Source organism: Nematolebias whitei, chromosome 22 (genome assembly GCF_014905685.2).
Source record: "Nematolebias whitei isolate Nwh7 chromosome 22, NemWhi1, whole genome shotgun sequence".
Classification (NCBI taxonomy): domain Eukaryota; kingdom Metazoa; phylum Chordata; class Actinopteri; order Cyprinodontiformes; family Rivulidae; genus Nematolebias; species Nematolebias whitei.
The window spans coordinates 22,781,521-22,803,661 of record NC_056519.1 but is presented as its reverse complement, the minus strand read 5'-3'; the positions used below and the strand labels follow the sequence as shown (position 1 = coordinate 22,803,661).

General features: G+C 45.1%; 1 protein-coding gene across 1 annotated transcript in view; it reads right to left on the bottom strand.

Moving 5' to 3' along the window:
• Positions 1–22,141, bottom strand: part of arid2 (AT rich interactive domain 2 (ARID, RFX-like)) — a 56,311-nt gene that overhangs the window by 2,287 nt on the left and 31,883 nt on the right. Inside the window, exons 9-19 of the mRNA XM_037696057.1 lie at positions 19,329–19,425; positions 19,040–19,249; positions 18,764–18,928; positions 17,849–17,927; positions 17,619–17,753; positions 17,301–17,509; positions 13,669–16,070; positions 9,942–10,096; positions 9,735–9,873; positions 9,566–9,648; positions 9,332–9,455 (exon numbers count right to left, since the gene is read on the bottom strand). Coding sequence (XP_037551985.1) covers positions 9,332–9,455; positions 9,566–9,648; positions 9,735–9,873; positions 9,942–10,096; positions 13,669–16,070; positions 17,301–17,509; positions 17,619–17,753; positions 17,849–17,927; positions 18,764–18,928; positions 19,040–19,249; positions 19,329–19,425 — 3,798 coding nt within the window. The remainder of the gene's footprint in view (positions 1–9,331; positions 9,456–9,565; positions 9,649–9,734; positions 9,874–9,941; positions 10,097–13,668; positions 16,071–17,300; positions 17,510–17,618; positions 17,754–17,848; positions 17,928–18,763; positions 18,929–19,039; positions 19,250–19,328; positions 19,426–22,141) is intronic.

The following is a 22,141-nucleotide window of genomic DNA, read 5'->3' as shown; positions in this document are numbered from 1 at the left end:
CCAAATTCATTCAACCTTTATTTAAACAGTTTAATCCCACTGAAAATAATTTTGCTCTAAAACTAGTTTTGTTCATCTGTATAACAGCTGATCTTTAGAGTTGATTTTTTTTAGGCTATTAGTTTTGTATGTTAATATCCATTTGGCGACTTGTAAGAAGACAAGAAATCATATCTTCCTTTCTTTGAAATACATTTTTAAAATATGTCAAACTAATTTGCTTACAGCAGTAAAAGCTTAATTTAAAAAAAGTTTTTTTTGGTTGTTTTTATTTGTTCGGGCCTGTAACTACAGGCAAATTGGTCGGGTCGGGCTCAGAAAAATGTCTATGGGCTGGGGCCGGGCCGGCTTTTTTAGGCCCAAATGCAACTCTAATACAGCATATGGCACAATATACATCCATCCATCCAACTATTATACAGCAGTCTATATTAATGGCCCAGACAAGCAAAGACTTGATATATTTGACCTTGAGCTCAGAGCTGGGGGGATGAATAGGTTCACAACTCGGTCTGGTGATGATGCGAACGTGTATCGAGTTTCGTTAAATTATCGTGAGTGGATCAGAAGTTATGAGCGGGACAAGAGAAGGATTACGGACAGAGACTGTACGATGACGGGCGTATAAAAACATTTTCCACCAGAACAAAAAGAGATGACAAAAACTTGTTTTCAGGATGTGTCCTTGCATTAACTACTTGATGTCAGACAGGGACAGTTGGGTTTTTAAAAATAAACAACTTGGCTCACGGACAAGTCATGCACGGTACTCCTTCGTAAAATATTTTTACTGTACAACTTTTACACTTTTTTTCATTCAACCTTTATTTAGACAGGTAAATCCCATTGAGCCTCGAGGACTCATTTACAAGAGAGACCTGATTTCAACAAAGAATTGACGACAACAATGGACAACAGCTACAACAATAAACAGTTATAAAAAGTCATACAGTCATACAGGGTTTTTTTTTTAACAAATAGGGATGGCTAAAAAAAAAGAAAAGTAACAAAAAACAGCTAGATTCTAAGGCAAATGTAGAAAACTAAAAACAGGAACATGTCTGCATTGGTCCCTGCCAAGAGTCCAACAGATTCTTAAAGCCACTTAGAGAGGTCAAGGACGAGAGCTTCAGATCTTTTTGTAAGATATTCCAGGAAACAGGAGCAGAGTAGGAGAAGGCCCTTTTGCCTAGTTCAGTCCGCACTGAGGGAACACTGCAGGTAATAATGTCCTGAGAGCACACGCTGTAGCTGCACTCACACAGAGACATGGAGGAGGAGATGTATGAAGGCAACAGACCAAGAAGTGATTTAAAGATGAAAATATACCAGTGAGAGAGTCTGCGTGAAGTTAATGATGTCCAGTTAACCATTGAATACAGGGTGCAGTGATGGGTACGATAATCACAGCCAGTTATGAATCTTAGTGCACCATGATAGACAGCATCCAACATCTGCAGGGTTCTTGTAGGAGCGTTCATGTAAATAAAGTCACTGTAATCAATGGAGGGAAGGAAAGTCACAGATACAAGGCGTTTTCTAGCATTCAGGGTTAGACAGGATCTATTTCTGGAAAAAAAAAACAGTTTAACTTTCAGTTTCTTTACCAAGTTTTTCACATGGAGCTTAAAAGAGAGATGTGAGTCGACCAAGATACCCAAATATTTATAGGAATCAACAAACTCAATGGGGACACCATTTGAGGATGAAATGAGAGGAAGAACTGCTGGGACCAACTTCCTATTTGAAAAAAGCATCCCTTTGGTTTTGTCGGCATTTAGGACAAGTTTGAGGCGAAACAAATCTGTCTGGGTTATGTCAAATGCAGATTTCAAAAGCTAGAAAGCCTTTTCAACTGTTTTAGCTCAACAAACAACTGTCATCAGCATAGGAATGTATGGATGCATTAGGGATGTTTTTACCTACATTATGTATGTAGATTGTAAAGAGGGTGGGTTCTAAGACTGAGCCTTGTGGTACACCATTGTTGACTGTTGAATAACTGGAGGAAGTACCATTATGTTGAACACATTGCCTCCGGTCTGAAAGATAGTTAGAGAACCAACCAATGGTGTGATCTGAGAAACCGATTTCTGAGAGCTTATGACAGAAGATGTTCTGGTCCACAGTCAAAAGCTTTAGACAGGTCTAAGAAAAGTGCAGCACAATAATCCTTAGCATCCAGTGCTTCAACAACGTCATTAAGAACCTTCAGTGAAGCAGTGGTTGTGCTGTGTTGTTTCCTGAAACCAGATTGATGTGGAGGTAAGATGTTAAATGAGTCCAGGTAATCTTTGATTTGAGAGTTTATCAGTTTTTCTAGAACTTTGGCTAAAATACAGAGTTTAGAGATTGGTCAATAGTTGTTCAGTGAGGTGGGGTCACCTCCCTTCAGCAAAGGAAGAACAAAGGCTGTTTTCCAAGTGTCTGGGATGGAGTTTTGTCTTATGGAGAGATTAAAGATGTGGGTCACAGGGACTGTGATGATATGAGCAGCCAGCCTTAAGAAACAAGTTGGAAGTTCATCTGGACCTGCAGATTTTTTAGGATCAAGATCTATTAACAGTTTATTTCCCTCACTGACTGAGAATGGAGAAAAAGAGAAGGTGTGATTAACTGAGGATTGACTTGTAGGAGGGATTTGATTTGTAGAAGTTTGATTAGTAAGTGAAGTGGCTGGTTTTCTGTTAGTAACTGTGTCAAATAAAGAACTAGAAGCAACAAAATGTTTGTTGAAACAGTTCAGGATCTCGTGCTTATTTGACACAGGAACAGAGTTAACGAGAAGTTGTGATGGGAGGTCAGATGATTGGGGGGTGCCTGAGAGAAATTTGATGGTTTTCCAGAATCTGGTAGGGTCATTTAGATTTTTGGAGATCTGAGATAAGAAATAGTTGTGTTTTGCAGCTTTGACAGCAGTTGTGCATTTATTCCTCATCTGTCGAAGACTCAACCAGTCAGTGTCTGAGTCAGATTTTCTCGCTGTGGCCCAAAGATGGTCTCTCCTGTGCAGGAGGTCAGCTAGCTCTGGAGTAAACCAGGAGCTGTCTCGTCCCTTTATTCTGAACTGACAAAAAGCAAGTTTGTTCACAAAATAAATGAAACTATTATGAAAATAGTTCCAAGCGGAGTTCACGTCATCAATTAATAGAATATGATGCCAGTCAAAGTGAGACAGATCCCAGAGGAATGACTGTTCACAAAAATGTTTCAGATCCATTTTTTGAATTAATCTGGGCTTAGAAGGTGGAAGTTTAATATCTCTAAGAGTCGCTGTTACACAATGATCACTCAAAAGATCAGCGAATACACCTCTACCAGGGAATTTGTGAGGCACATTAGTTAGAAACAGGTCAAAGATGGAGGACTTTTCAGGATGTTTTTGTTTGGTCTAGTGGGAGAGTCGATCAGTGTCTACGAGCGTTTACATGCAGAAAATGAAGTCCTGACATGTTTTTAAAGTCATTTGGTGTCCTATAAATAGTGGGGGGGTCCAGTGTTGGGCTGAATCCCTGAGAGCAATAACAACATTATTATCAAACATTTTCTTGAGTTTTTTGTGACTGATGTGTAATTACAGGAGTTAACAGTGTGACAATTAGCCCCCATAATCAACCAAGAGAAACATTAATGAAGACACGATCATTCAGAACCCAAAAACAGTGAAAGTTGCAGTGATGGACAGATCCAGGTGTATTAACAAGATTCAGTGACTCCAGATAATCTGAGAACTGAAAATAATGACAATAATATGAATGATGCAGAAAAGTCTCAGACCATAAAACGTCACAAATCAAATGAGCAAACAAGTCCGACGAGGTGGCCCAACTGCGGTTTGAGCTGGGCTGAGGGGGGCTCCGGACCCCCTGTGAAGATGGATGGATGCTCCCATGGGAAACAGAAGCTGGGTCCAGAACAAACAGGCAGAAACAGACCATTTGCAGCAAACAGCAGAGCGAGCTGCCAGAAAATCCTCCTGAAGTGAAAGGCATGATCCTAGCTCGTTTCAGGTCAACAGGGGACAACAGCGTGATCCGGAATAAAATTAATTATTATCTAGGTGAGTTTGGATGGAGGCCTGCAGCAACTCCGATACAAACTCCGAACTTCTCTCCAGCACCACGCAGCGATGCTACTCCACGCTGCTCCTCCACGCTGCTCCTCCACTTCTCTGCATGTCACCACCTCAGCACCCGACAGCACGAGAGGCACCCCCTGTGAAAAACTACGAGACTGACCGGAGAGGCTGAAGTCGTCACTGGTCCGATCCGGTTCTGCTCCAGTCCAACTCCGGCGCTTCACAGCATGAGAGACGAAGAGGCTGAAGTCCTCTCTGGCTTGGTTCTGCTCCGGTCCGGTTCGGTTCTGGCGGCACTTCAAAGCATCAGAGCGTCTCCTCCAGGTGAACAAAGCGATTACACAGAGGTGGACAGTCCTTCGTTAAAAGTAACGTGCTGCTCACTGAAGCCAAAACCGGCTCTATTAAAGACGAAGTCCCCCACAGCCAACTTGGTTTGGTTCTGGTCCAGTTCGGGGGACACGGGTACACTTCCCCCCACTCCAATGAAGACACCACGAGGGCCAGTCCAGCAGAAAACCAGCAAAATACCAACTGGCGATTCTTGTCCGAACCAGGTAGAACCACAAAGGTCCAGACGAGAAGTTTGTTGGGGTCCAGAGAGAGAGAGAAAAAACACCGGACCTTCATGCGACGACTCCCCAGCTCGAGGGGTCACCTGGCCGGCAGGGTGCACTCAGAGTGACCGGTGGGGTGGGAGCGGCCGGTCCTGGACCAAAATATATTTTTGGACGGTCCCGTCCAGCTCTCCGAGTCACTGAACTCCGAATTCGGGTGGAAGGGGGACCAACTTTAGTCCGGTTCAAAAAACGGGTCAGTTTGATGATGAAAGACTGCAGAGAAGCTGGAGGGAGCTGCCGTCCATCAGCTCACCGGAAGTGAACTTTTGATGTTTGTTCTTACGGATCGTTGTTGTATTGAGGGTTTTGGGTCAACGGATAAAAATAAGCCATTGTGGTAACTCCGGCGCTTTTATATTCTATGAAAATATTGTGTGCACTGTCGTTTTAGAGAAATAAATTAAAGGAAAACGTATACAACAGTAAGACATAGTCTGAAGTGCTTCACAGCAGAAACGGGTTTAAACGGGTCCCAAAGTTGGACTTTGTGTGAGCTGCATCTTTACCTTTTGACTCGTCTCAACCTTTTCTTGAAACTTCCTGCATCTGTGTTCTTTCACCGTGTCTTTCACTCTTACAAGAATTTTCTGTCAAAACTCCTCAGCGAGCCGAGATCATACATCCAAACCTTTACTGACTTCCATTATTTCAGTTTTGACGCTTCTCTTCCAATCTAGAAATAAAATTGTCACGTCTCCTATAAAAAGTACCGTAGACACATGAAACATGCTGCTGTTTACAGCCCAGGATTTTTTATAACTTAGTTCTGCAGTGATTTACTGTCCCAGAATTCATTTCTACTGAGAAGTTATGTCTTCCTGAATTATTAGCAGGGCGGTCAGGGAGTGAGACACAAGTGTGTGGTTACCATGGTGACCTGACTGAGCCACTGACAGCAGTGGCCATTATATTATATAAATATTATATTTATACATTATATTTATGATGCTCATAGCTCTCTTTACTTTTCTAATGCAGTTTAAACAACAAAACGTCAGCTGTTATCAGCTTAAAGCATTACATGTGTTGGTCCTTTCAGCAGCACCTGCACTGGCAACTTTCAAATCTTCAAAAATGTTCTTGTTTTAGAAGAACTTGTCCAAATTAGGTCCAACTTTTACATTTCATTCTTCCTGTGAACCAGCAGAGGGTAGAAACAAGCTGCGTTAAAGTTTGGAGTCAGCCAGGAGTTTATAAAAGATTTAACCACCGAGATGTGTTAAAACTAGACACAACTTGAAGCTGAATCCACTACACAGGAGCGCCCCCTATAGGCTGGCTGCAGAAACTATTTTAAGCCACGCCTCTTCATGCAAGTTAACGATATTTGCCTCACCAGAACATAAAAACATTTTTTCCAACTCTTAATTTGTTGCTTTTTGATCAAATGCGCATTTATAAAGTGTCATTTGTGCATTCGAGGCTTTAAGAAAAACCACGTGACGCGTTATTGACAGGAACACGGTGGAACAAAACTATCTGCATTCACGGAGCTGAACGGGATGACATGATGGACTTCAGTGAAGACTTTAAAAAACTGAGCCAGCTCTCCTCAACGCCTTCTTGAGGAATACAACAATGACATCGCTCTTTTGGTCCCAAGCCTCCATAATGCTCCAGTCTTAGATCAGTAGAAATTTACTTCCTTGAGTTGGAGATAAAATTAACAAAAACTTGTGCTTCGGTCCATCTGGAACAAAAAAGACGTTTAGTAGAACAGGAGATGTGTTTTCTTTGCAACGCACTGGTAAAGAGAAAAGCTTACGCCCCCGTTCAAAGGGTGATAAAACAAAAAATATATTGTTTCCAGACACTTCACCCGGCACGGCTGCGTGTCCACCTTAGCACCGGCCCGGTCATCTACCATGAGGCAACCGCAGACCTGAAAGAAAGAAGTGATCAACGCAGGAACCTGCGACACGGCCAACCAGGAAAGGGACGACACATCCGGTGTGGAACACTGCAGGTGCATCGCGTCGCAACAGAGAGATGAGGTTGAAACGCATTCAAGAAAAAGTCAAGGATTTCAAGCACGAGAGCGCAATCGGTCTCAAAACCCTCTCGCCATAGCCTCCAGTGAGACTCCAGTTTAATAAGAACATACGGCCTTTCCTCATTTAGATTACCGTGATTTCCGGCGTACACGTTGCTCCGCCCTATAAGTCGCATCAGTCCAAAAAATTTCTAATAAAGTGGAAAAATCCATAAATTCATTGCTTCACCGTGTAAGTTGCATCTATTACGAGTCACCGTTGACAACCCGGAAACATGGGCCGGTGTTGTGCCAAAAATCGACTGGCTGCCAAATGGTGGCCACGGGAGCGTGCACGGGAGGACTTTAACAACAATTTAACAAGATTAACACTTAAAAACAATTATTCATTTGCTCGAAATTATAATAAAGGTGTGTCTCAGTCTAACTTTTGCTTAATAGATGCACTTTAACAGTCAAACCAGCTGCATTTCTCCGGGGCGGTGCAGCAAAATGAAGCTGATTTGATGGTTGCTCCAGGCAGATGATGGTGGCAGGCTATGGCAAGCCGACTGTGTCATTAATAGCCACTTTTACCCATTTCATGACACAACGGCATACCATACTACTCGAGTTCCATGCAGCGGCTGAAAATTGCAGTGTTCAATATTTTCAGTCAGAACGAATGAAAACGGTCATATCTCAGCCAAAAATTGGTTCAAAAATATGAGGAGCAATCCATAAATAAGTGGCGTCGGTATAGAAGTCGCAGGGTGCAAATTATGCAACAAAAAAAAAAAAAATAAGCTACTGTAAATTTGGTAGTAATCGCAGCCCGTTTGCTGGGAAACTCTGCTTGCTCTCTACGTTTACGCACATTGCTCTGGTTGAAATAACTCAGATCTAGTCCTGAACTGAGAGGCCCCCTTTGAGTTAAAGGGACTCCCTCTCAACTTAAGAGAAATTGGAATTTCACTTCACAAAACGGAGTTCATCTTTGTTGCGGTATGTTCATGATGAGCCACCATGCCGCCCTCGATTAAGACTTTTGGTTCAATATGTACGGAGACATTTGTCGTGTCGACATGTGGAGGGACTGGAATATTAGCTTACAGCCATCATTGGACTCCAACAGTTACTCGCACAATTATTGTTCATGCTCAGCTTGGACAGAGGATAACCCAGGAGTCAGATGTCTCTGATCATGCTGGGGTCCATTTGATTTTACATTTGGACATTAAACAAAAAGAGACTCAACTCTAGTTTTCTTATCGAGACTCGGCTCTTAGAACTTAAAAATCACATGTTCCACGATGACGATGGAGATGTTTCACCAAGTGTGTTATAGGATGCTGCCAAGGCAAATTCATAAAATAAAATAAAAACACAGACCAATAAGAAGCAACACAACGTGGAGGATATACAACAATCCTTTGTGGCTTACTGTTCCAATCTATACCCAGCCCCCAGCAGCAGATTAACAACTGGAGACAACTTCCTGGCTTCCCTAGATCTGCTTTATATAGATCAAAATAAAACACTTAATAGAAAACAGAGGAAGAAATCAGTAAAACAGTATCAAACCTGAAGGGCAATAAAATGCCATGGCTTTCCATCTGAATGGTACACGCGCTTCACGTTCTGGGGGCGGAGCACTTCCACCATCTTGGAAACAGCCCAATCTCCATAATACCAAAGATAAAGATGGGCACGTCTAGATGTAGTTCATATCTGTATTAAATATAGACTATATATTTGTGACATTATTGGCTAAACGACTAGAAAACATAATCCCTGAATTGGTAAATACCAACCAGACAGGATTTGTAAGGAACAAACGCATGATGATGTGCGCTGGGCATTTCATCTCATTAACCATAGCAGAACTGAGAAATCAGTTGTTCGTAGCTTTGCTGTGAAAAGGATTTGATGCCATCAGGTGGGAGATTTTAGATCAATTAACTGGACTGCATTTATATTTGGTTTTAAAACACTTTGGGTTGAATAGTCCGGTGTGTTAGCTCACTGTATAATTCACCCATGGATAAACGTTAACGGGGATCTATCCCATGTGATCTCTCTTAAACGCAGGTAGCCTGTTTTATTCCCTGGTGAAATGAAGCTGATTTGACCATTGAAGTGCATTTATTAAGCAAAAGTTCAACCGAGACACACCTTTACTATAATTTCGAGCAAACAAATAACTCCAAAGTAAGAACCCTGAACATGGTAAATGTTGGAGGAATTGTGGGTATACATCAGCAGGCCACTCCCACATTTTTTGGGGATAGTTTTAAGAGTTCCCCCTAAAGGACAGATGTGGTTAAAACTATTCAACAAACGACTGGGCTGCAGCTGGAGGAGAGCTTCAGTGCAGATTATTTAGGCAACATTCCAACTGGAGTGAAGAAACAAGGCAAGATACCTGTTACAAACATTACAGGTGACCAGTAAAAGGTAATAACAGGAATATTGTTAAATGAGAATCTACTAACCGTTTCAGAATGGATGGACATAACACAGACTTTATGTTATGGAGCGACTTTTCATTAGAAAAATTTAAATATTGGGAAAAATGGAAATGTTTTCTTTCCCAACAACAAGGATGGACTGGGCCATGAAACAGAAATGTTGGCTGAGGGTCGGCTCGACTCTACTCACAGTGAAGTCCCTGAAGACCAAGTTTCGAGAACCTCTGCGTAGGGCCATGAGAGCTGCGCTCGGATGATTGACGATTGCTTTTGGTGCTCGTTGTGCCGGAGTGCTGCCCGTCGCTGGTGGAGTCCTGCACAACATGGCACACAAACAAACGCTGAAACGTTTCCGTGCGCAGTACTTTCTAATTAAAGCAGCCTCTAAAATCTGTTTGAGTCAGTAGGAGAGAGGTGCACGCACTGGGAAGAAGTCTGATTGGGGTTTTGTGCCTGCTCCTCTAGTTTGAGTCCAGCCAGTAAAGCCTCTCGAGAACAGTGCTTATCCTGGGAAAGCAGAGCGGAAACAAATTGGACTAACCCCGAGGAGTACTTTGTTGGACTTTAACGTCAGGACAGTAATGAGTCGTTACCTGCAGATGTGTGATGAAGGACAGTCTCTGTCGGGGGAACGGTTCACAGCCCTCCCACTGACAGTGCCCGCCGTACACATCCTTCCCGCCGTGTTGCGTCGCTGCGTGGTAAAAGACTTGAGACGGCGTTTCGAACCACCTGAAAAACACAAAGAAATCAGCAGACGCTCAGACGGGACGTTCCCCGGCAGCTGGAGAGGCCCGTACCGTTTACAGGACTGCCACAGACACTTGAAGTTCTGCCCAGCTTTCCTGCTCGGCTCCGAAGGTGTCGCGGGGGTCTGCTGTGCTGGGAGGTGGGGGTGGTGGTGACCCGTCGGAGCAGGCTGGGAGACGGGTGGTGGGGACGGGGTTACAGCGGGCTGCAAAGGAGACAGAAAGTGATGGTTAAACAGGATTCTGCCGCAGCCTGGTCAGAACCATGTGTGCTGAGGTGTAACCCGGGCCCGACTGCTGGCGGGGGTTGTTCTCTCAGCTGGTCTCCTCTAGGAGGTGGGTATCAGTGAGAGCCACATGGTGTGAAGTGGCCTCACCTTCTTAACCTCCAAAACAACCACACTACAAACACCACAGAGCTGTGGCAGAACCGTATTCACCATCTCAGAGACGCCAGTCGGACTGCAGGCTGAGCTGAAGACTGCAGGACGAGACCCTGAAGCTGGGTTCACACTTCACCCGTTCTGTTCTCACATCAGAAGTGGAGCTTTACATACTTTTTCAGGTCCATCTCTTAAAAATATTCAGTTGTTTGCCCACGACTCACGTCACCCATGCTTCACCAACACATCCATGTTGCTTCGGTAAACGAAGCGCTGCTAACATTCATGGAATAAAGAACCTCTTTGGAAACACAGACAGGTTTTATTGACCTTTAACCTTTATTTCTCTCAGCCATGACCCTTCACTTCCACGTGCTGCATGTGCAAGATATTAGACTGGCACATGCTAAGTAAATCATTACATTTGTAACTAGTGACACATTTTGTACTAGAACTACAGAAAAGACCGGACCCTGCCTGGAAGAGTTCTGCCCCAGGCAGGGTTATTGAACTAAACTGCTCAGGAGCCGGACGTCCAGCAGTTATTGTCATCAAGTTTGTTTAATGGTTTAAAATCTAGTTTTATTTAAAAATGAACCCATTGGTGGACCGAACAGAGCTCACCCGTGGGCCTGATTTGGCCCCCGGGGCTCCAGTTGAATAGATTTAGGGTGATGCTTTAGTTATTCTTGGCTTTAATCGTCTACTGCAGCAATAACATCCGACACGCACTGATCGTCGTCTTCTGAGCTCAGATTTGAGATTTTTGTAAAGTTCACACCTCTAGCCCTCCTGCTGTCCTTGGGTCAAAATGAACCCCGAAGCCTCCGGGTTCATTTTGTAATTTCGTTTGCTCTAATCTAAAGCCATGTTTACACGACAACGACTCAATGAAAACGGACATTTTCCCAGGTCTATTAACACATTTACATGAAAACGTTCCATTTACAATGTGTTTACGCAGCAACAGTAGACGTGGAAAAGGTGCAATTCCCTCGCCACGCCACTAGTTGGTGCTATGCTCACTGAAACTCTTAAGTGCGCATGCGTAAAGAAAAAAGTTCTTCCTGAAAGCTGCTACAACGGTGGAGATGGCCGAGAATAAAATATTTCTATGGACAGACGACGAGGTTCAACTGTTGCTTAGGGCGACTTTAATTATAAAACCAGCAAATTTCAAGAGAACATTGACTGGGAATCGTGCCAGTCCATTGTCCACAGTTTCTTCTTCTGTGGATTGTAGGAATCCGTCATGTTTTGCGTCATATGAGCAAGGCATTCCCTGACAGAAAATATCTATTTTTTCTGTTTACACGACACCGGGACGTTTTGAACCATTGCACTTTGGAACCTGTTCTCAAACTGTGCCGGTGTCAGAAAAAAAACATTTATTTTCATGTAAATGAACAAAACAAACGCAACGAAACTCTTCCATTTCCACCAAAAATAGTTTTCGTGTAAAAAGGGCCTTAAATATAAAATGTGCTAATAATTTTTTATATTTAAGCCTTTACTGTTGTTTATTTTATATTTATTCCCCCATTATTAAACCTTTTGTTGCGCATTTTAAAATCTAAACGTCCTTTTATTTTTATCATAAGGTGAACATATTTCTACGAACTTTGTTATAAAATGCACCGCAGAATGTCACACTTGTTTATGAACATTAAATAAATACTACAGATGTGTTTTCTATTAAAACAGTTCATCTTCTTGATAATTCTGACGTGGACTTTGTTCATCATACGGGGTCAAATCGAAACACGGCTCAGATCGAGACCGCCGAGTAAAAAAACACAACGTCACAAAAACGTGTCACATACTTTAAAGACTTATATTTTAATTACATACGATTAATAAATAATAAATATTTGTAATACTTTTACAACAAATGCAGCTAATAATATATGGCTGTGATGTTTGTCAGTATCAAATATAATTTTAATTCTGATATACAAAAACACAGATTGTGTTGAAAGTTAATCTGCTTGAGTATTTTATGTACAATAAACTGAATTTTAATCTGTTCCGTTTATGTTCTGCTTACAATTTAACTCTTTATTTAATCAAGTATTTAAAATAAACTTCATCAAAGAGCTTCCAAGCCATTTTAAAAGATGACTTCTTAACATTTTTAAACAAATATGGCAGACCAAAACTAAATATTACACACCAGATCTGTTTTCAGTATTGAAGTAAATGAGTGTATTACTCTGAATAATACTACATCTTTGCTGTTCTTCATAAAGTAATGTGAGCCTGACGGCGTCGTGCTAACAGGCTCATTAACCTAGCTTTAGCGAAGCTACATCAGGTTATATTTAAACACGCCAACTCTCCAACTCTTTAGTTTTTAATAAATAGTTGTTTGCACTCTGCAGCTCTGTGATTGTCGATATGCCGTATCTTTCGCCGTATAAGTTGCACCTTTTTGCATAAATTGGCAAGTCCTGTGACTTATACCCTGAAGCGATTAATATACATTTTTCCATACATTAAACAATTTTTGGCTGAGATCTGACGAGTTCATTCATTCCGACATGGAAAATATTGAACACTACCATTTTCAGCCACTAGAGGGCGCTCGACTAATATGGTAATCCAAGTGTCTCATTAATAAGTAAAAGTGGCTATTAATGAGACACTTGGCTTGCCATAGAGGCCACCTTCGTCTAGCTCCATAACTAATTAGCTCCATAACTCCTGGAGCAAAATGTCAAATCAGCTGCGTTTCACCGCGCCGCCCAGGAGAAATGCAGCTGATTTGACCATTAAAGTGCATTTATTAAAGAATTACTATTATTACTATAATGTCAAGCAAACAAATAATTGTTTTTAGGTGGTTATCTTGTTAAATTTCGAAGAAATGCACAGCAAGTCCTCCCTTTTTTGGCACAACACCGGCCCGCATCTCTGGGTTGTCACCGGTGATGCATAATAGATGCGATTTATATGATGTATACATGTATGGCAGCAGGTACAGTATTTGTCCAGTCGCCCCACCCCACATAGCAACGCTCACACCAAACCTGTTAGCAAAGGTTAGCGAGCGGTTTTCACTGAACCTGATCCGCTCGTCAAGCTCAAAACTGGCCAGCTCTGGCCATCTTTAGAAGAACTGTTGTGTCTAGTTGCCAGTTGATGCAAAAATATATATAAAAAGATAAAATCAAAACTAAACATGAAGAGAAAACTCCTTCATTCCCGTTCAGAGAACAGTTAGAGATTCTAGTGTTTATGCAACATTTCATGGCAGAGCAGGTTTTAAACTGAAGCAGGTCTCTTGTAAATGAGTCAAGGCTCAGTGGGAACTAACCTGTATAAATAAAGGTTGAATGAATAACCAGCAGAAAATAGTGGTTTAACAAAGAGCCGAACCCCCCCCCGTGACTCACCGTGGCGCCGGCTGCCTGCGTGGGCGAGTAGTTCCTCTGCTGAGTGGCGTTCTCTATTGCTACTTTGGCTACTGTGCTTGGGTCGGTTCCCGCGGGCACTGCCACCATGGTGGAGCTGCTGCCGGCGTTGTTGGGGTCGCTGATGGTAATGATCCGCACTCCCACTTTGTTGGGGATCCCCGAGGGTGCTGCTGTGCTGCGGTCTTCGTTTTCAGCTGGCCTTTTGAGGCCTCGGGCCTCTGGGACCACTCCGTTTGCGGGCGAGGCCACGGGGCTCTGGGAGGTAATGGCGGAGGGGAGTGAGGAGTTGGGAAGCAGTTGCTGCCTTAGCACAGGCGAGGCGTGGCCCAGCCCCAAAGGTCCATTGGTTAATTCTGAGGGAGGCCTGTGACATACAGGCTGGGGGCCGTTAGCCAGGCGCTCAACCTGCTGGGCTTTGGCAGTGTCCTGCTGAGGAGGAGGACTGGGGAGACACGGGTCTGGGCTCCTTTCAGAGGAGCCCACTTCCCCATTCCCCAAGTGTTGTTTGGAAGCAATGTGATTTGGAATGTTCTTGGTGAAGTTCCCCCCGCCCTCTCCCCGCTCAAAGTCACACACCCCGTTGACCAGAGTCTTTTTGGGGTCGGGGCCCTCAGGAAGCGTGCTCAGGCCCGGGGAGAGGGCCTGCTTCCCGTTAGCCGCAGGACTCTCCAGAACCGGGCCGTTGGGTACTCCCTGGCTGTTCCCTGAGTGGTACGGAGGTAGATTAGACTCCATGCATTTCTGGCCGTTTAGCAGCTTGGCACCTGCCGCAACATCCCCATTACTAGTTTTTCCATTGGGGGAGTCTCCCTCCGCCACGGAGGAGTTCTCCATCACCTCGATCTTCCTCTCGTGGATGTGCAGCCCCGTGGTGTCCTTGGCCTCTTCCTCCTTTTGACAAATGATCTTGTCTCCTCTAAGAGGAGCTGGCAGTGGTGGTGGAGGTGGTGGACCTGCAGGGATGTGATGGGGGGCTGTTCCAGTGGAAAATAAAGGTGGGGGAACAGGTGGAGCGACGACCCCTGTGCTGATGGCAGCGACGGCAGCAGTGGAGGTGGTGAAGCCAGTGTTGGGGACCACGGTGAACGTGACCTGTCCTGCTGCTGTGGGACCCTGAATGATGGCGGTCGCCCCTGGACTGCTTGTGGAAATGAGCTGTCCTGGCAGCAGCTGAACCGTCTGCAGGGGGGGCGAACTGACAGCAGGAAGCTGACCTGGGAGCAGCTGGACGCTGAGCTGCTGAGGCTGGGGAGGAGGATTCTGGCTGCTGTAGCCTGCCTGATAGATGACCTGTGGGCTGGGGGTTATCATGTTGTTGGGAGGGGGCACCTGTGGAGCAGGTAAGATCAACTTTCCTCCTGGTGTAGACGGCCCCCGCTTTGGAAGCAGTAGCTGCTTGATCAAGCTGGACTCGGTGGAGGTAGGCTGAAGTGGAGGAGTCTGTGGTAGAACTTGGAGAGGCTGCTGTTGGTGCTGCTGATGCCGTTTTGTGGACAGAGCATGGCTGACCGTTTGACTTGACTGGACCTGGGTGTTGGAATGAGCGGGAGGCGGGCAGGGAGCGGCAGCAGCTCCAGGCTGCCCAGCTACCTGGACAGTCTGAGCGCCAGTGATGGTGGAGGGGTTGGCGAGAACAATCTGGTGTATGGCAGGGGGGTAGGCTGTGTTGGGCTGAGGACTGGGACTGACGATGACCACACTTTGTGCCTGCTGCTGAGACTGAGGCTGCTGGGTGGGAGGGGCTACTGTGGCTGCCGGCCCACCTGACTGGTTTGACGCTGGTTTGGGGGCGATATTCTGAAATGCGACACGCGACCCTTGGGAATTGGGCACACCTGGATTACTCAACATCTGCCCACCCCCAGCCTGGATGGAGGGTGCTGAAGCAGAAGCACACTGGGGTTCAACCAGTGGAGCTCCGCTTGGATTCCCACAGAGAGGAAGGGTCTGAGGCAGAGGTGGATGCTGGGTAATTGGGGGGCACACGCCTTGTACTCTGGCGGTGAGGATGTGGCCCTGTGGTACAGGTTGGAAAAGTGTGACGGGCGTCCCAGTGGGGAGCATGGGGGAGTGCTGCTGCTGAGACGAGAGTGAAGGGGAGGGGTTCTGGGGGCTGTGGTTCTGGGTGGCTGGAGCAGACGGTGGAATCTGGGCCGCCGTACCGAGTCGGACTTGTAGCTGCGGCTGTGCTGCCAGAGGGTTTGATGGTAGCACCAGAGGCACCTGTGGTGGCACCGGGTGGCGGGGAACAGTCGAGTGGCTCGCAGGAGGTGGTTCCTGTGAAGTCAAGGCCACAGAGGGTGCGGCGACACCAGTGTTGTGGGTCGGGCCCGGGGCCCGGACAAACTGTGATCCCAGATTAGAGTGTCCTGGAGGTAAGACTGGTAACACAAGAAGAAGACAGTTCAGAAACACAACACAACAAACTCTGCTTCATGCTGCGACCCACAGTAAAGCAACACAAACATGAGATGTTTGAATTTTAATATTTAATATCATCACCCATCAATACTTGAGTTATAGTAGGTCTGTCACGATAAACCATAAATAAATTACTCGCATCATTTTCATTTATCGGCTTTATCGTTTCTTCGTGTCTCTCTTTCTACTGAAGACACTGGATGACAAAAAGCTCAACTCCGGTGCTCTTCACTGACCCCTCCCTTTCTCTTTAAAATCTGTTTTAACGATCCAAAATCTCGTTTTTGGATCGTTAAAAGCAGCCAAGCTGAGAAGCTAAGCTACGAGCTAAGCTAACGAGCTGACCCCGGGGGAAAAACCTCCGTCTTGTCGAAGGAGAGACAGCCCGTGTCACGTCAAGGAGCCTCCATCCCATTTTTCTTAAAGATACACACTGCTCGCTCCCTCACTATCCATCCTTCGATTCAAACAGTATTGTGGTAAAAAAAAAAGAAGGTACTACACACAAAAAATTAACCAACATTTCTTCTTAAATTTGACAATAATTACCAATTATTGTCAAACTTCAAATAATATTATCAATTTATCGCAATAATTTCTGAGACAATTAATTGCCCAGCAAAATTTTATATTGTGACAGGCCTAAGTTATAGTTTAAGTTTTGTTCACTCTCTGCAAATCCAGTACCAACTATAAAACTTCTGCCATTTCTAACTTTGTATTGATTAGTTTTAAACGCCTAAAAAGTCCATTTTCAGATTTCTACCCATTTTATAGACAGAAATAACACAAGTGCAGTCCAGTGGGTTCTGACCCAGGACGTGATCCAGCTTCTCCAACCTCTGACTTCCAGTGCTGAGCTACTGTGAATAACTTCCTCTCACTTTGATCATTCCTCGTGTGTTTGGCTTTTTAATTAGTTCAGCCGTGTTAATCTCAGCGGTACCGCCTGCATCCTCCTCCACAGCATCACTAATCTGTCGTTTCCAGACCTCGTCATCATTTTATATTGAAATGTTTCTTTTAAAGAAAATCTAAACTACATGGAAAAGAAATATGAAGGATTAAACTAAACAAAATCTGACTTTAAATACAGCAAACACAGTTGAAACCAGATGTTTACAGTGTATGTAAACATCTGGTTTCAACCTGTAACAACCAACAAATCACTGGAGCCTAAAGTGTGGTACCTGGTGGCAGGGTCTGGGGGTCTGCAGGTGCTTCATGCGGAGCTGCTGGAGGTGGAGGAGCTGCCGCTGCCGGGTTCTGCTGCTGCTGGTAGTACAACTGGATGGGCAGAGGGATCGCCCTTCGCCTTATTCCCACCAGGAGGATCTGGAGCTGGCTGCTGACTTTAGCCTCATCTTGCCGCCTCATCGTGTGGTTGGGAAACACGGTCCTGTGGAGCAGAAGAAGCCTTAGATTCAAAGGCTTTAAAAGCGCATGCTAATCTGAACATTCCTATAAAAAATAAATAAATAAATAAAGACTTTGATCTGTGGACGCACCGCAGACATTTGAGGAAGCCGGTGGAGTTCAGGATGTTGCTCCGACCCATTTTGCTGCACGTGGTGAGGTACTCTGAGTACATTTCTGATCGAGACACGGAGCCCTCGGGGTTCGTCTCGAAGTGTGCATTTAGCCTGTCGGCACAAACAGACGGGCTTTAACACAAGAACGAAACAACAAGGAGACTAATCCAACTCTTCTTCACATCCTTTAGGGACGGAAACCTCACCACTGCAGCGTAAACTTCTCCCCATCCAGTTCAACAATGCCAGGAGGGGGTTGACTGGACTGGACCGGGACCCTGGTCACTGAAGAAACAAGATGAAACCAGCTTATAAAAACATGTCAGACGTGCAGTGAATCTGTGATACTCAGGTCCTCCACTGGATGTCAGCACAATAAACTTCACAGAAGTCAGCATGAAGCCACTGAAGGTCTACGACCCGTTTAAAACATTTCATCAGTTTTATTTGTAACCTCACAGAGGTGAGAATTACATTAGTTGAAGCTAAAGGCTAGCTACTGCTCCAAATTAGCCATCCTCTTTGATGCATGACATCTAATAAAGGAATAATTCAACCATGGTGACATTTATAACAAAGTTACAGTTTAGAGTCAAACATGTTGGGGAACACGGTGCGGAACGATGGAGAACGGGACACTCAGCGTCTCCCCCGCCACAAACATGGAAAGACGTTTATTAATTTATTTACATGTCATGACCTTTCCAGCAGGGCGGCCCGCCCTCTTTGGACAACGGTCGTTCATGACAAAGTTCTTACATGAGCCTCAACAACACGTTGATGTTGTTTTAAGATAAAAACCACTTTGGTTGTGTTTGGACGAGCAGTGAGCGCTTCAGACAAGACACGGAGTCCTGTTCCAAAATGGCCGAACTGTCCCTTTAATTTGAAGCTCCGCGGCCGTACAACTAAACATTTAAGAAGTTGAGCAGCAGCATCCAGGAGAACAGCTGAGCTCAATGTGACGATTAAAACTCAACGCTCTGAGCAGACGCACGACAGGAAGTGACGCTCGTTTTTTTTTTTTTCTATCATTTGCTTCAACAAACTAACCCAAACAGCACCAGAGGGGTTTAAGCTCTGGTCCTAATGATCTCGGCGGCTCTGACACAAACACTCACCCGGCGCCGGAGCTCCCTGCACGGCTGCAGGAACCTGCTCGACCAGCTGCGGTCGGACCTCGGCCGCCTGCTCGGCGTTGGCCTGGTGCTCGATCAACCGTACCGCCGTCAGTGCGTCAGGCCCAAACGTGTGAAGGTCTACAGACACTAACCGCACCAAGAGGTCTGAAAGGAGAACAGCAGAGAGAACGGGTCAGACTCAGAGAGACACTCCTGCTGAGCGTCTCCAGTAAGACTGGACCAGTTTGTTTGAAACGAGCCTGACTGGAGTTGTACCTATGCTGCGGTCGACTGAGGCGATCTTGCTGCAGGGCACCTCTCCAAGCTGGGCCAGCAGATAGAGCACCTCCAAGGAGGCCATGAGGAGCAGGAGGTCTGGCAGAGTGAGGAGCATCATCACCTCCCTGTACGACTCCTGGTCCACATACTCGCAGATCAGCACACCGTTATCGTCCGCCTTGCTGAGGTTCCCCAGGATCTCCATGGCTGCACAAAGACACGGCGGCTGTAAAAACCCACGGCTGCTTCACCTGCGGCCACTCGAGCAGAGCGGAGGACAACCCACCTCGCATTTTCAGGAACCGGTCCCGGGACATCAAGCATTTGGTGATGGTGTGGAAGATCAGGTGCGTCGTCCGAAAGTCTACAGGATCCAGCTGAAGCTGCAACGAGTCAGAAGGTCAGATCATCAGTTGAAGCGTTTTCACTACACGCTGCTTCCGGTTCTCTGGTTTCAGTCACGGTTTGTGACTCGCTGCTGATCCCGCAGCGTTGGAAGAACTTGTGCATCCCAACGTGCAGCCTGACTGGGACCAGTGAGCTACAACTCTCGGTACATCGCACAACAAAGAAAACAATGCACAACTAGGAATTTATGGCAAAACAAAAGCAAAAAAAAAAAAAAAAAAGACGACACCCAGCCCTCGCTGGAGCTCTAATGCTCAGACACTTTGTAGGAAAATCATCAAAGATTAATAAACAAGTTGCAGAAAGTTCCACTGAAATAATATTTTATCCTCTTATACTGCGACAGTTTAACCATCAAACTGAAGGTGACTATACTGTGTGTGTGCACACGTCTGCACTCAGTAAAACAGTTCATCAATCACCAAACAAATCAAAACTAAAAGTCATCACTGGCTGCACACGGTGGAGTCAACCCAGTTCAAGATGGCTGCAACAGCTAAACAGCCCGAGGCCCCGTTTACACGACAACAACCTCTGGAAACTGTGTTTTTTTCAACAAAAAGAGAAGTGTGTTTACATGAAAACGCTGTCGTTTCAATGCGAGTCGGGTTGCCAGATAAGAAATGATGAACTACAGTACTGTGGCTTTACAATGATAGTATTTTGACCTAAACTGTCATATGTGCTGAGTAAATATATTCTAAGAGGAGGTGTGTGTTGTGTTTGTAAAACATGTGCACAGAAAGGGAGGGGGTACATAATAAGACATTTTAAATGTATCTTTATCTGCAGCCGCCAGTAGTGCACATGTGCCACTTCAACATTTCACACCTCTGTGGGGGGATCCCCTGAAAATCTCTCTGAGACGTGGATTCAGAAACCTTTAGTTTCAAGCCCCCAGTATACTCCCGCGTACATCCATACACCATACACCATCTACACCTCCAGATGCAGGAAGAGGGCCACCTGCATCATGAAGGACCCCACCCACCCAGCACACACACTTTTTGCCCCACTCCCCTCAGGAAGGAGGTTAAGGAGCATTAAGTGTAGAACCACTAGACTGAGGAACAGCTTCTACCCTGAGGCTGTTAGACTCATGAATCTCTAACTAGAATAATCACTGTGAAAAACCATATCATGTTGCTGCTGATCTGTTTCATGTTGCTGCTGATCTGTTTCAATGTTGATGTGTTCATGCGTGCACATCTGCTCACAGACTCATGTTCATGTTTGTGGTGATGTTCAATGTTTTTATGTTATGAGTGCTTAGTGTATATTTAGTTGATGTTTTTATTAGTTCATATCTTAGATGTTATTACTGTTTTTCTTTTCCATTTTATTGTTGGATGTAACTGGGACCCTGTGTACATAATTTCGCTCCACCACATGTACCACATGAGGTGCGAATGACAATAAAGAAACTCTGACTCTGACTCTGACACGCGGAGGTATGAGCGTACCCCCCAGGGCATGTCCGTGCGAAGCTCAATTTTTACGACCGCGTACGCGTACTCGGTGTCGCACAATAAACTGCCCGGCGACAAACTGTTTTGTATGCGACACCAACGTATTAAATTCCTCTTCTTCATCCCTGATCTGGCCTTTTATTTTGTTTTTTTCCAAGAGGCAGTGATCTCTTCCTCCTCCGTTGACTCCATGACTGAAATGGTGAAAAATGGAGGAATTTGTCACGAGCAAATTAAACTCAGGTCCAGTGTGGCTGTGGGAGGGTCTGGAGATTTCCTGGTGGGCTGGTCTGATGAGTGGGCTGCAGGGCCAGCGCTCCCTGTTTTTTTAAAATATTTTTTAGATCTTTTCATTAACGATATATAAACACAGAACACCGCTGCAGCTGAGGCTGCCAGCGCTCCCCCCCCCCCACCCCAACCTGTCAATCAACCCAGTAGGCGTGTCAGCAAATGACCAATCGGTGACCTCAATTTGTCCCGAGGGTAAACGCCCCTTGTCTGCGAAGCTGCTCTGCAGCTGTTCAGGGTGTACGCTCGAGTATGAAGTCTGAACCCTCTGCGTACAGTATGCACGTACGTACGTGTGAACGGACAAACGCGGGAGAATACTGGGAGCTTCAGAGAGAACGAGGCTGTTGTCGTGTAAACAGGGCCTGGGTCTAACAAAAATGTCTGCCTCGTTCAAAACTGCCGACAGATCATAGGAAGGAATGTTTTTTAGGAGTTTTTAAAATCACAAAACGTTCATCTTTAACGTCACACACTGAACAGTCTAAAATATTTACAACCTTTAACTCAAATTTTAAATGTTACTTTGAGAAAGAGACGGAAGTGACGGAGGGTTTCCAAACGATGCGTCCCCGACTGACCTCTGCCAGCGTGCCTGGAGCTCATTATTTAAACATTAATCTGTCTGATCCTGGAACAGTGAGCGTGGAACACAGCAGCTAATCGTGCTGCTCGTTTAGCTGCTGTGTTCTGGCAGCGCAGGTGCTTTGTGTCAAGAATCTGATGGTGGCAACGAACACAACCGCCGAGCTTTCAGTTCCTCTTGCTGCACTTTGTTTTTTTAACCTTTACCAGGATAAAAAAAAAAAACTTTGCGATTAAAAACCAATTTTTCAAGGGAGACCTGGCCAAGAGGCAGCAACAAATACAAAAAAAAAATACACAGTTAAATGTCAAGCTATAAAAACAGGTACATTTCATTGACTCGGCC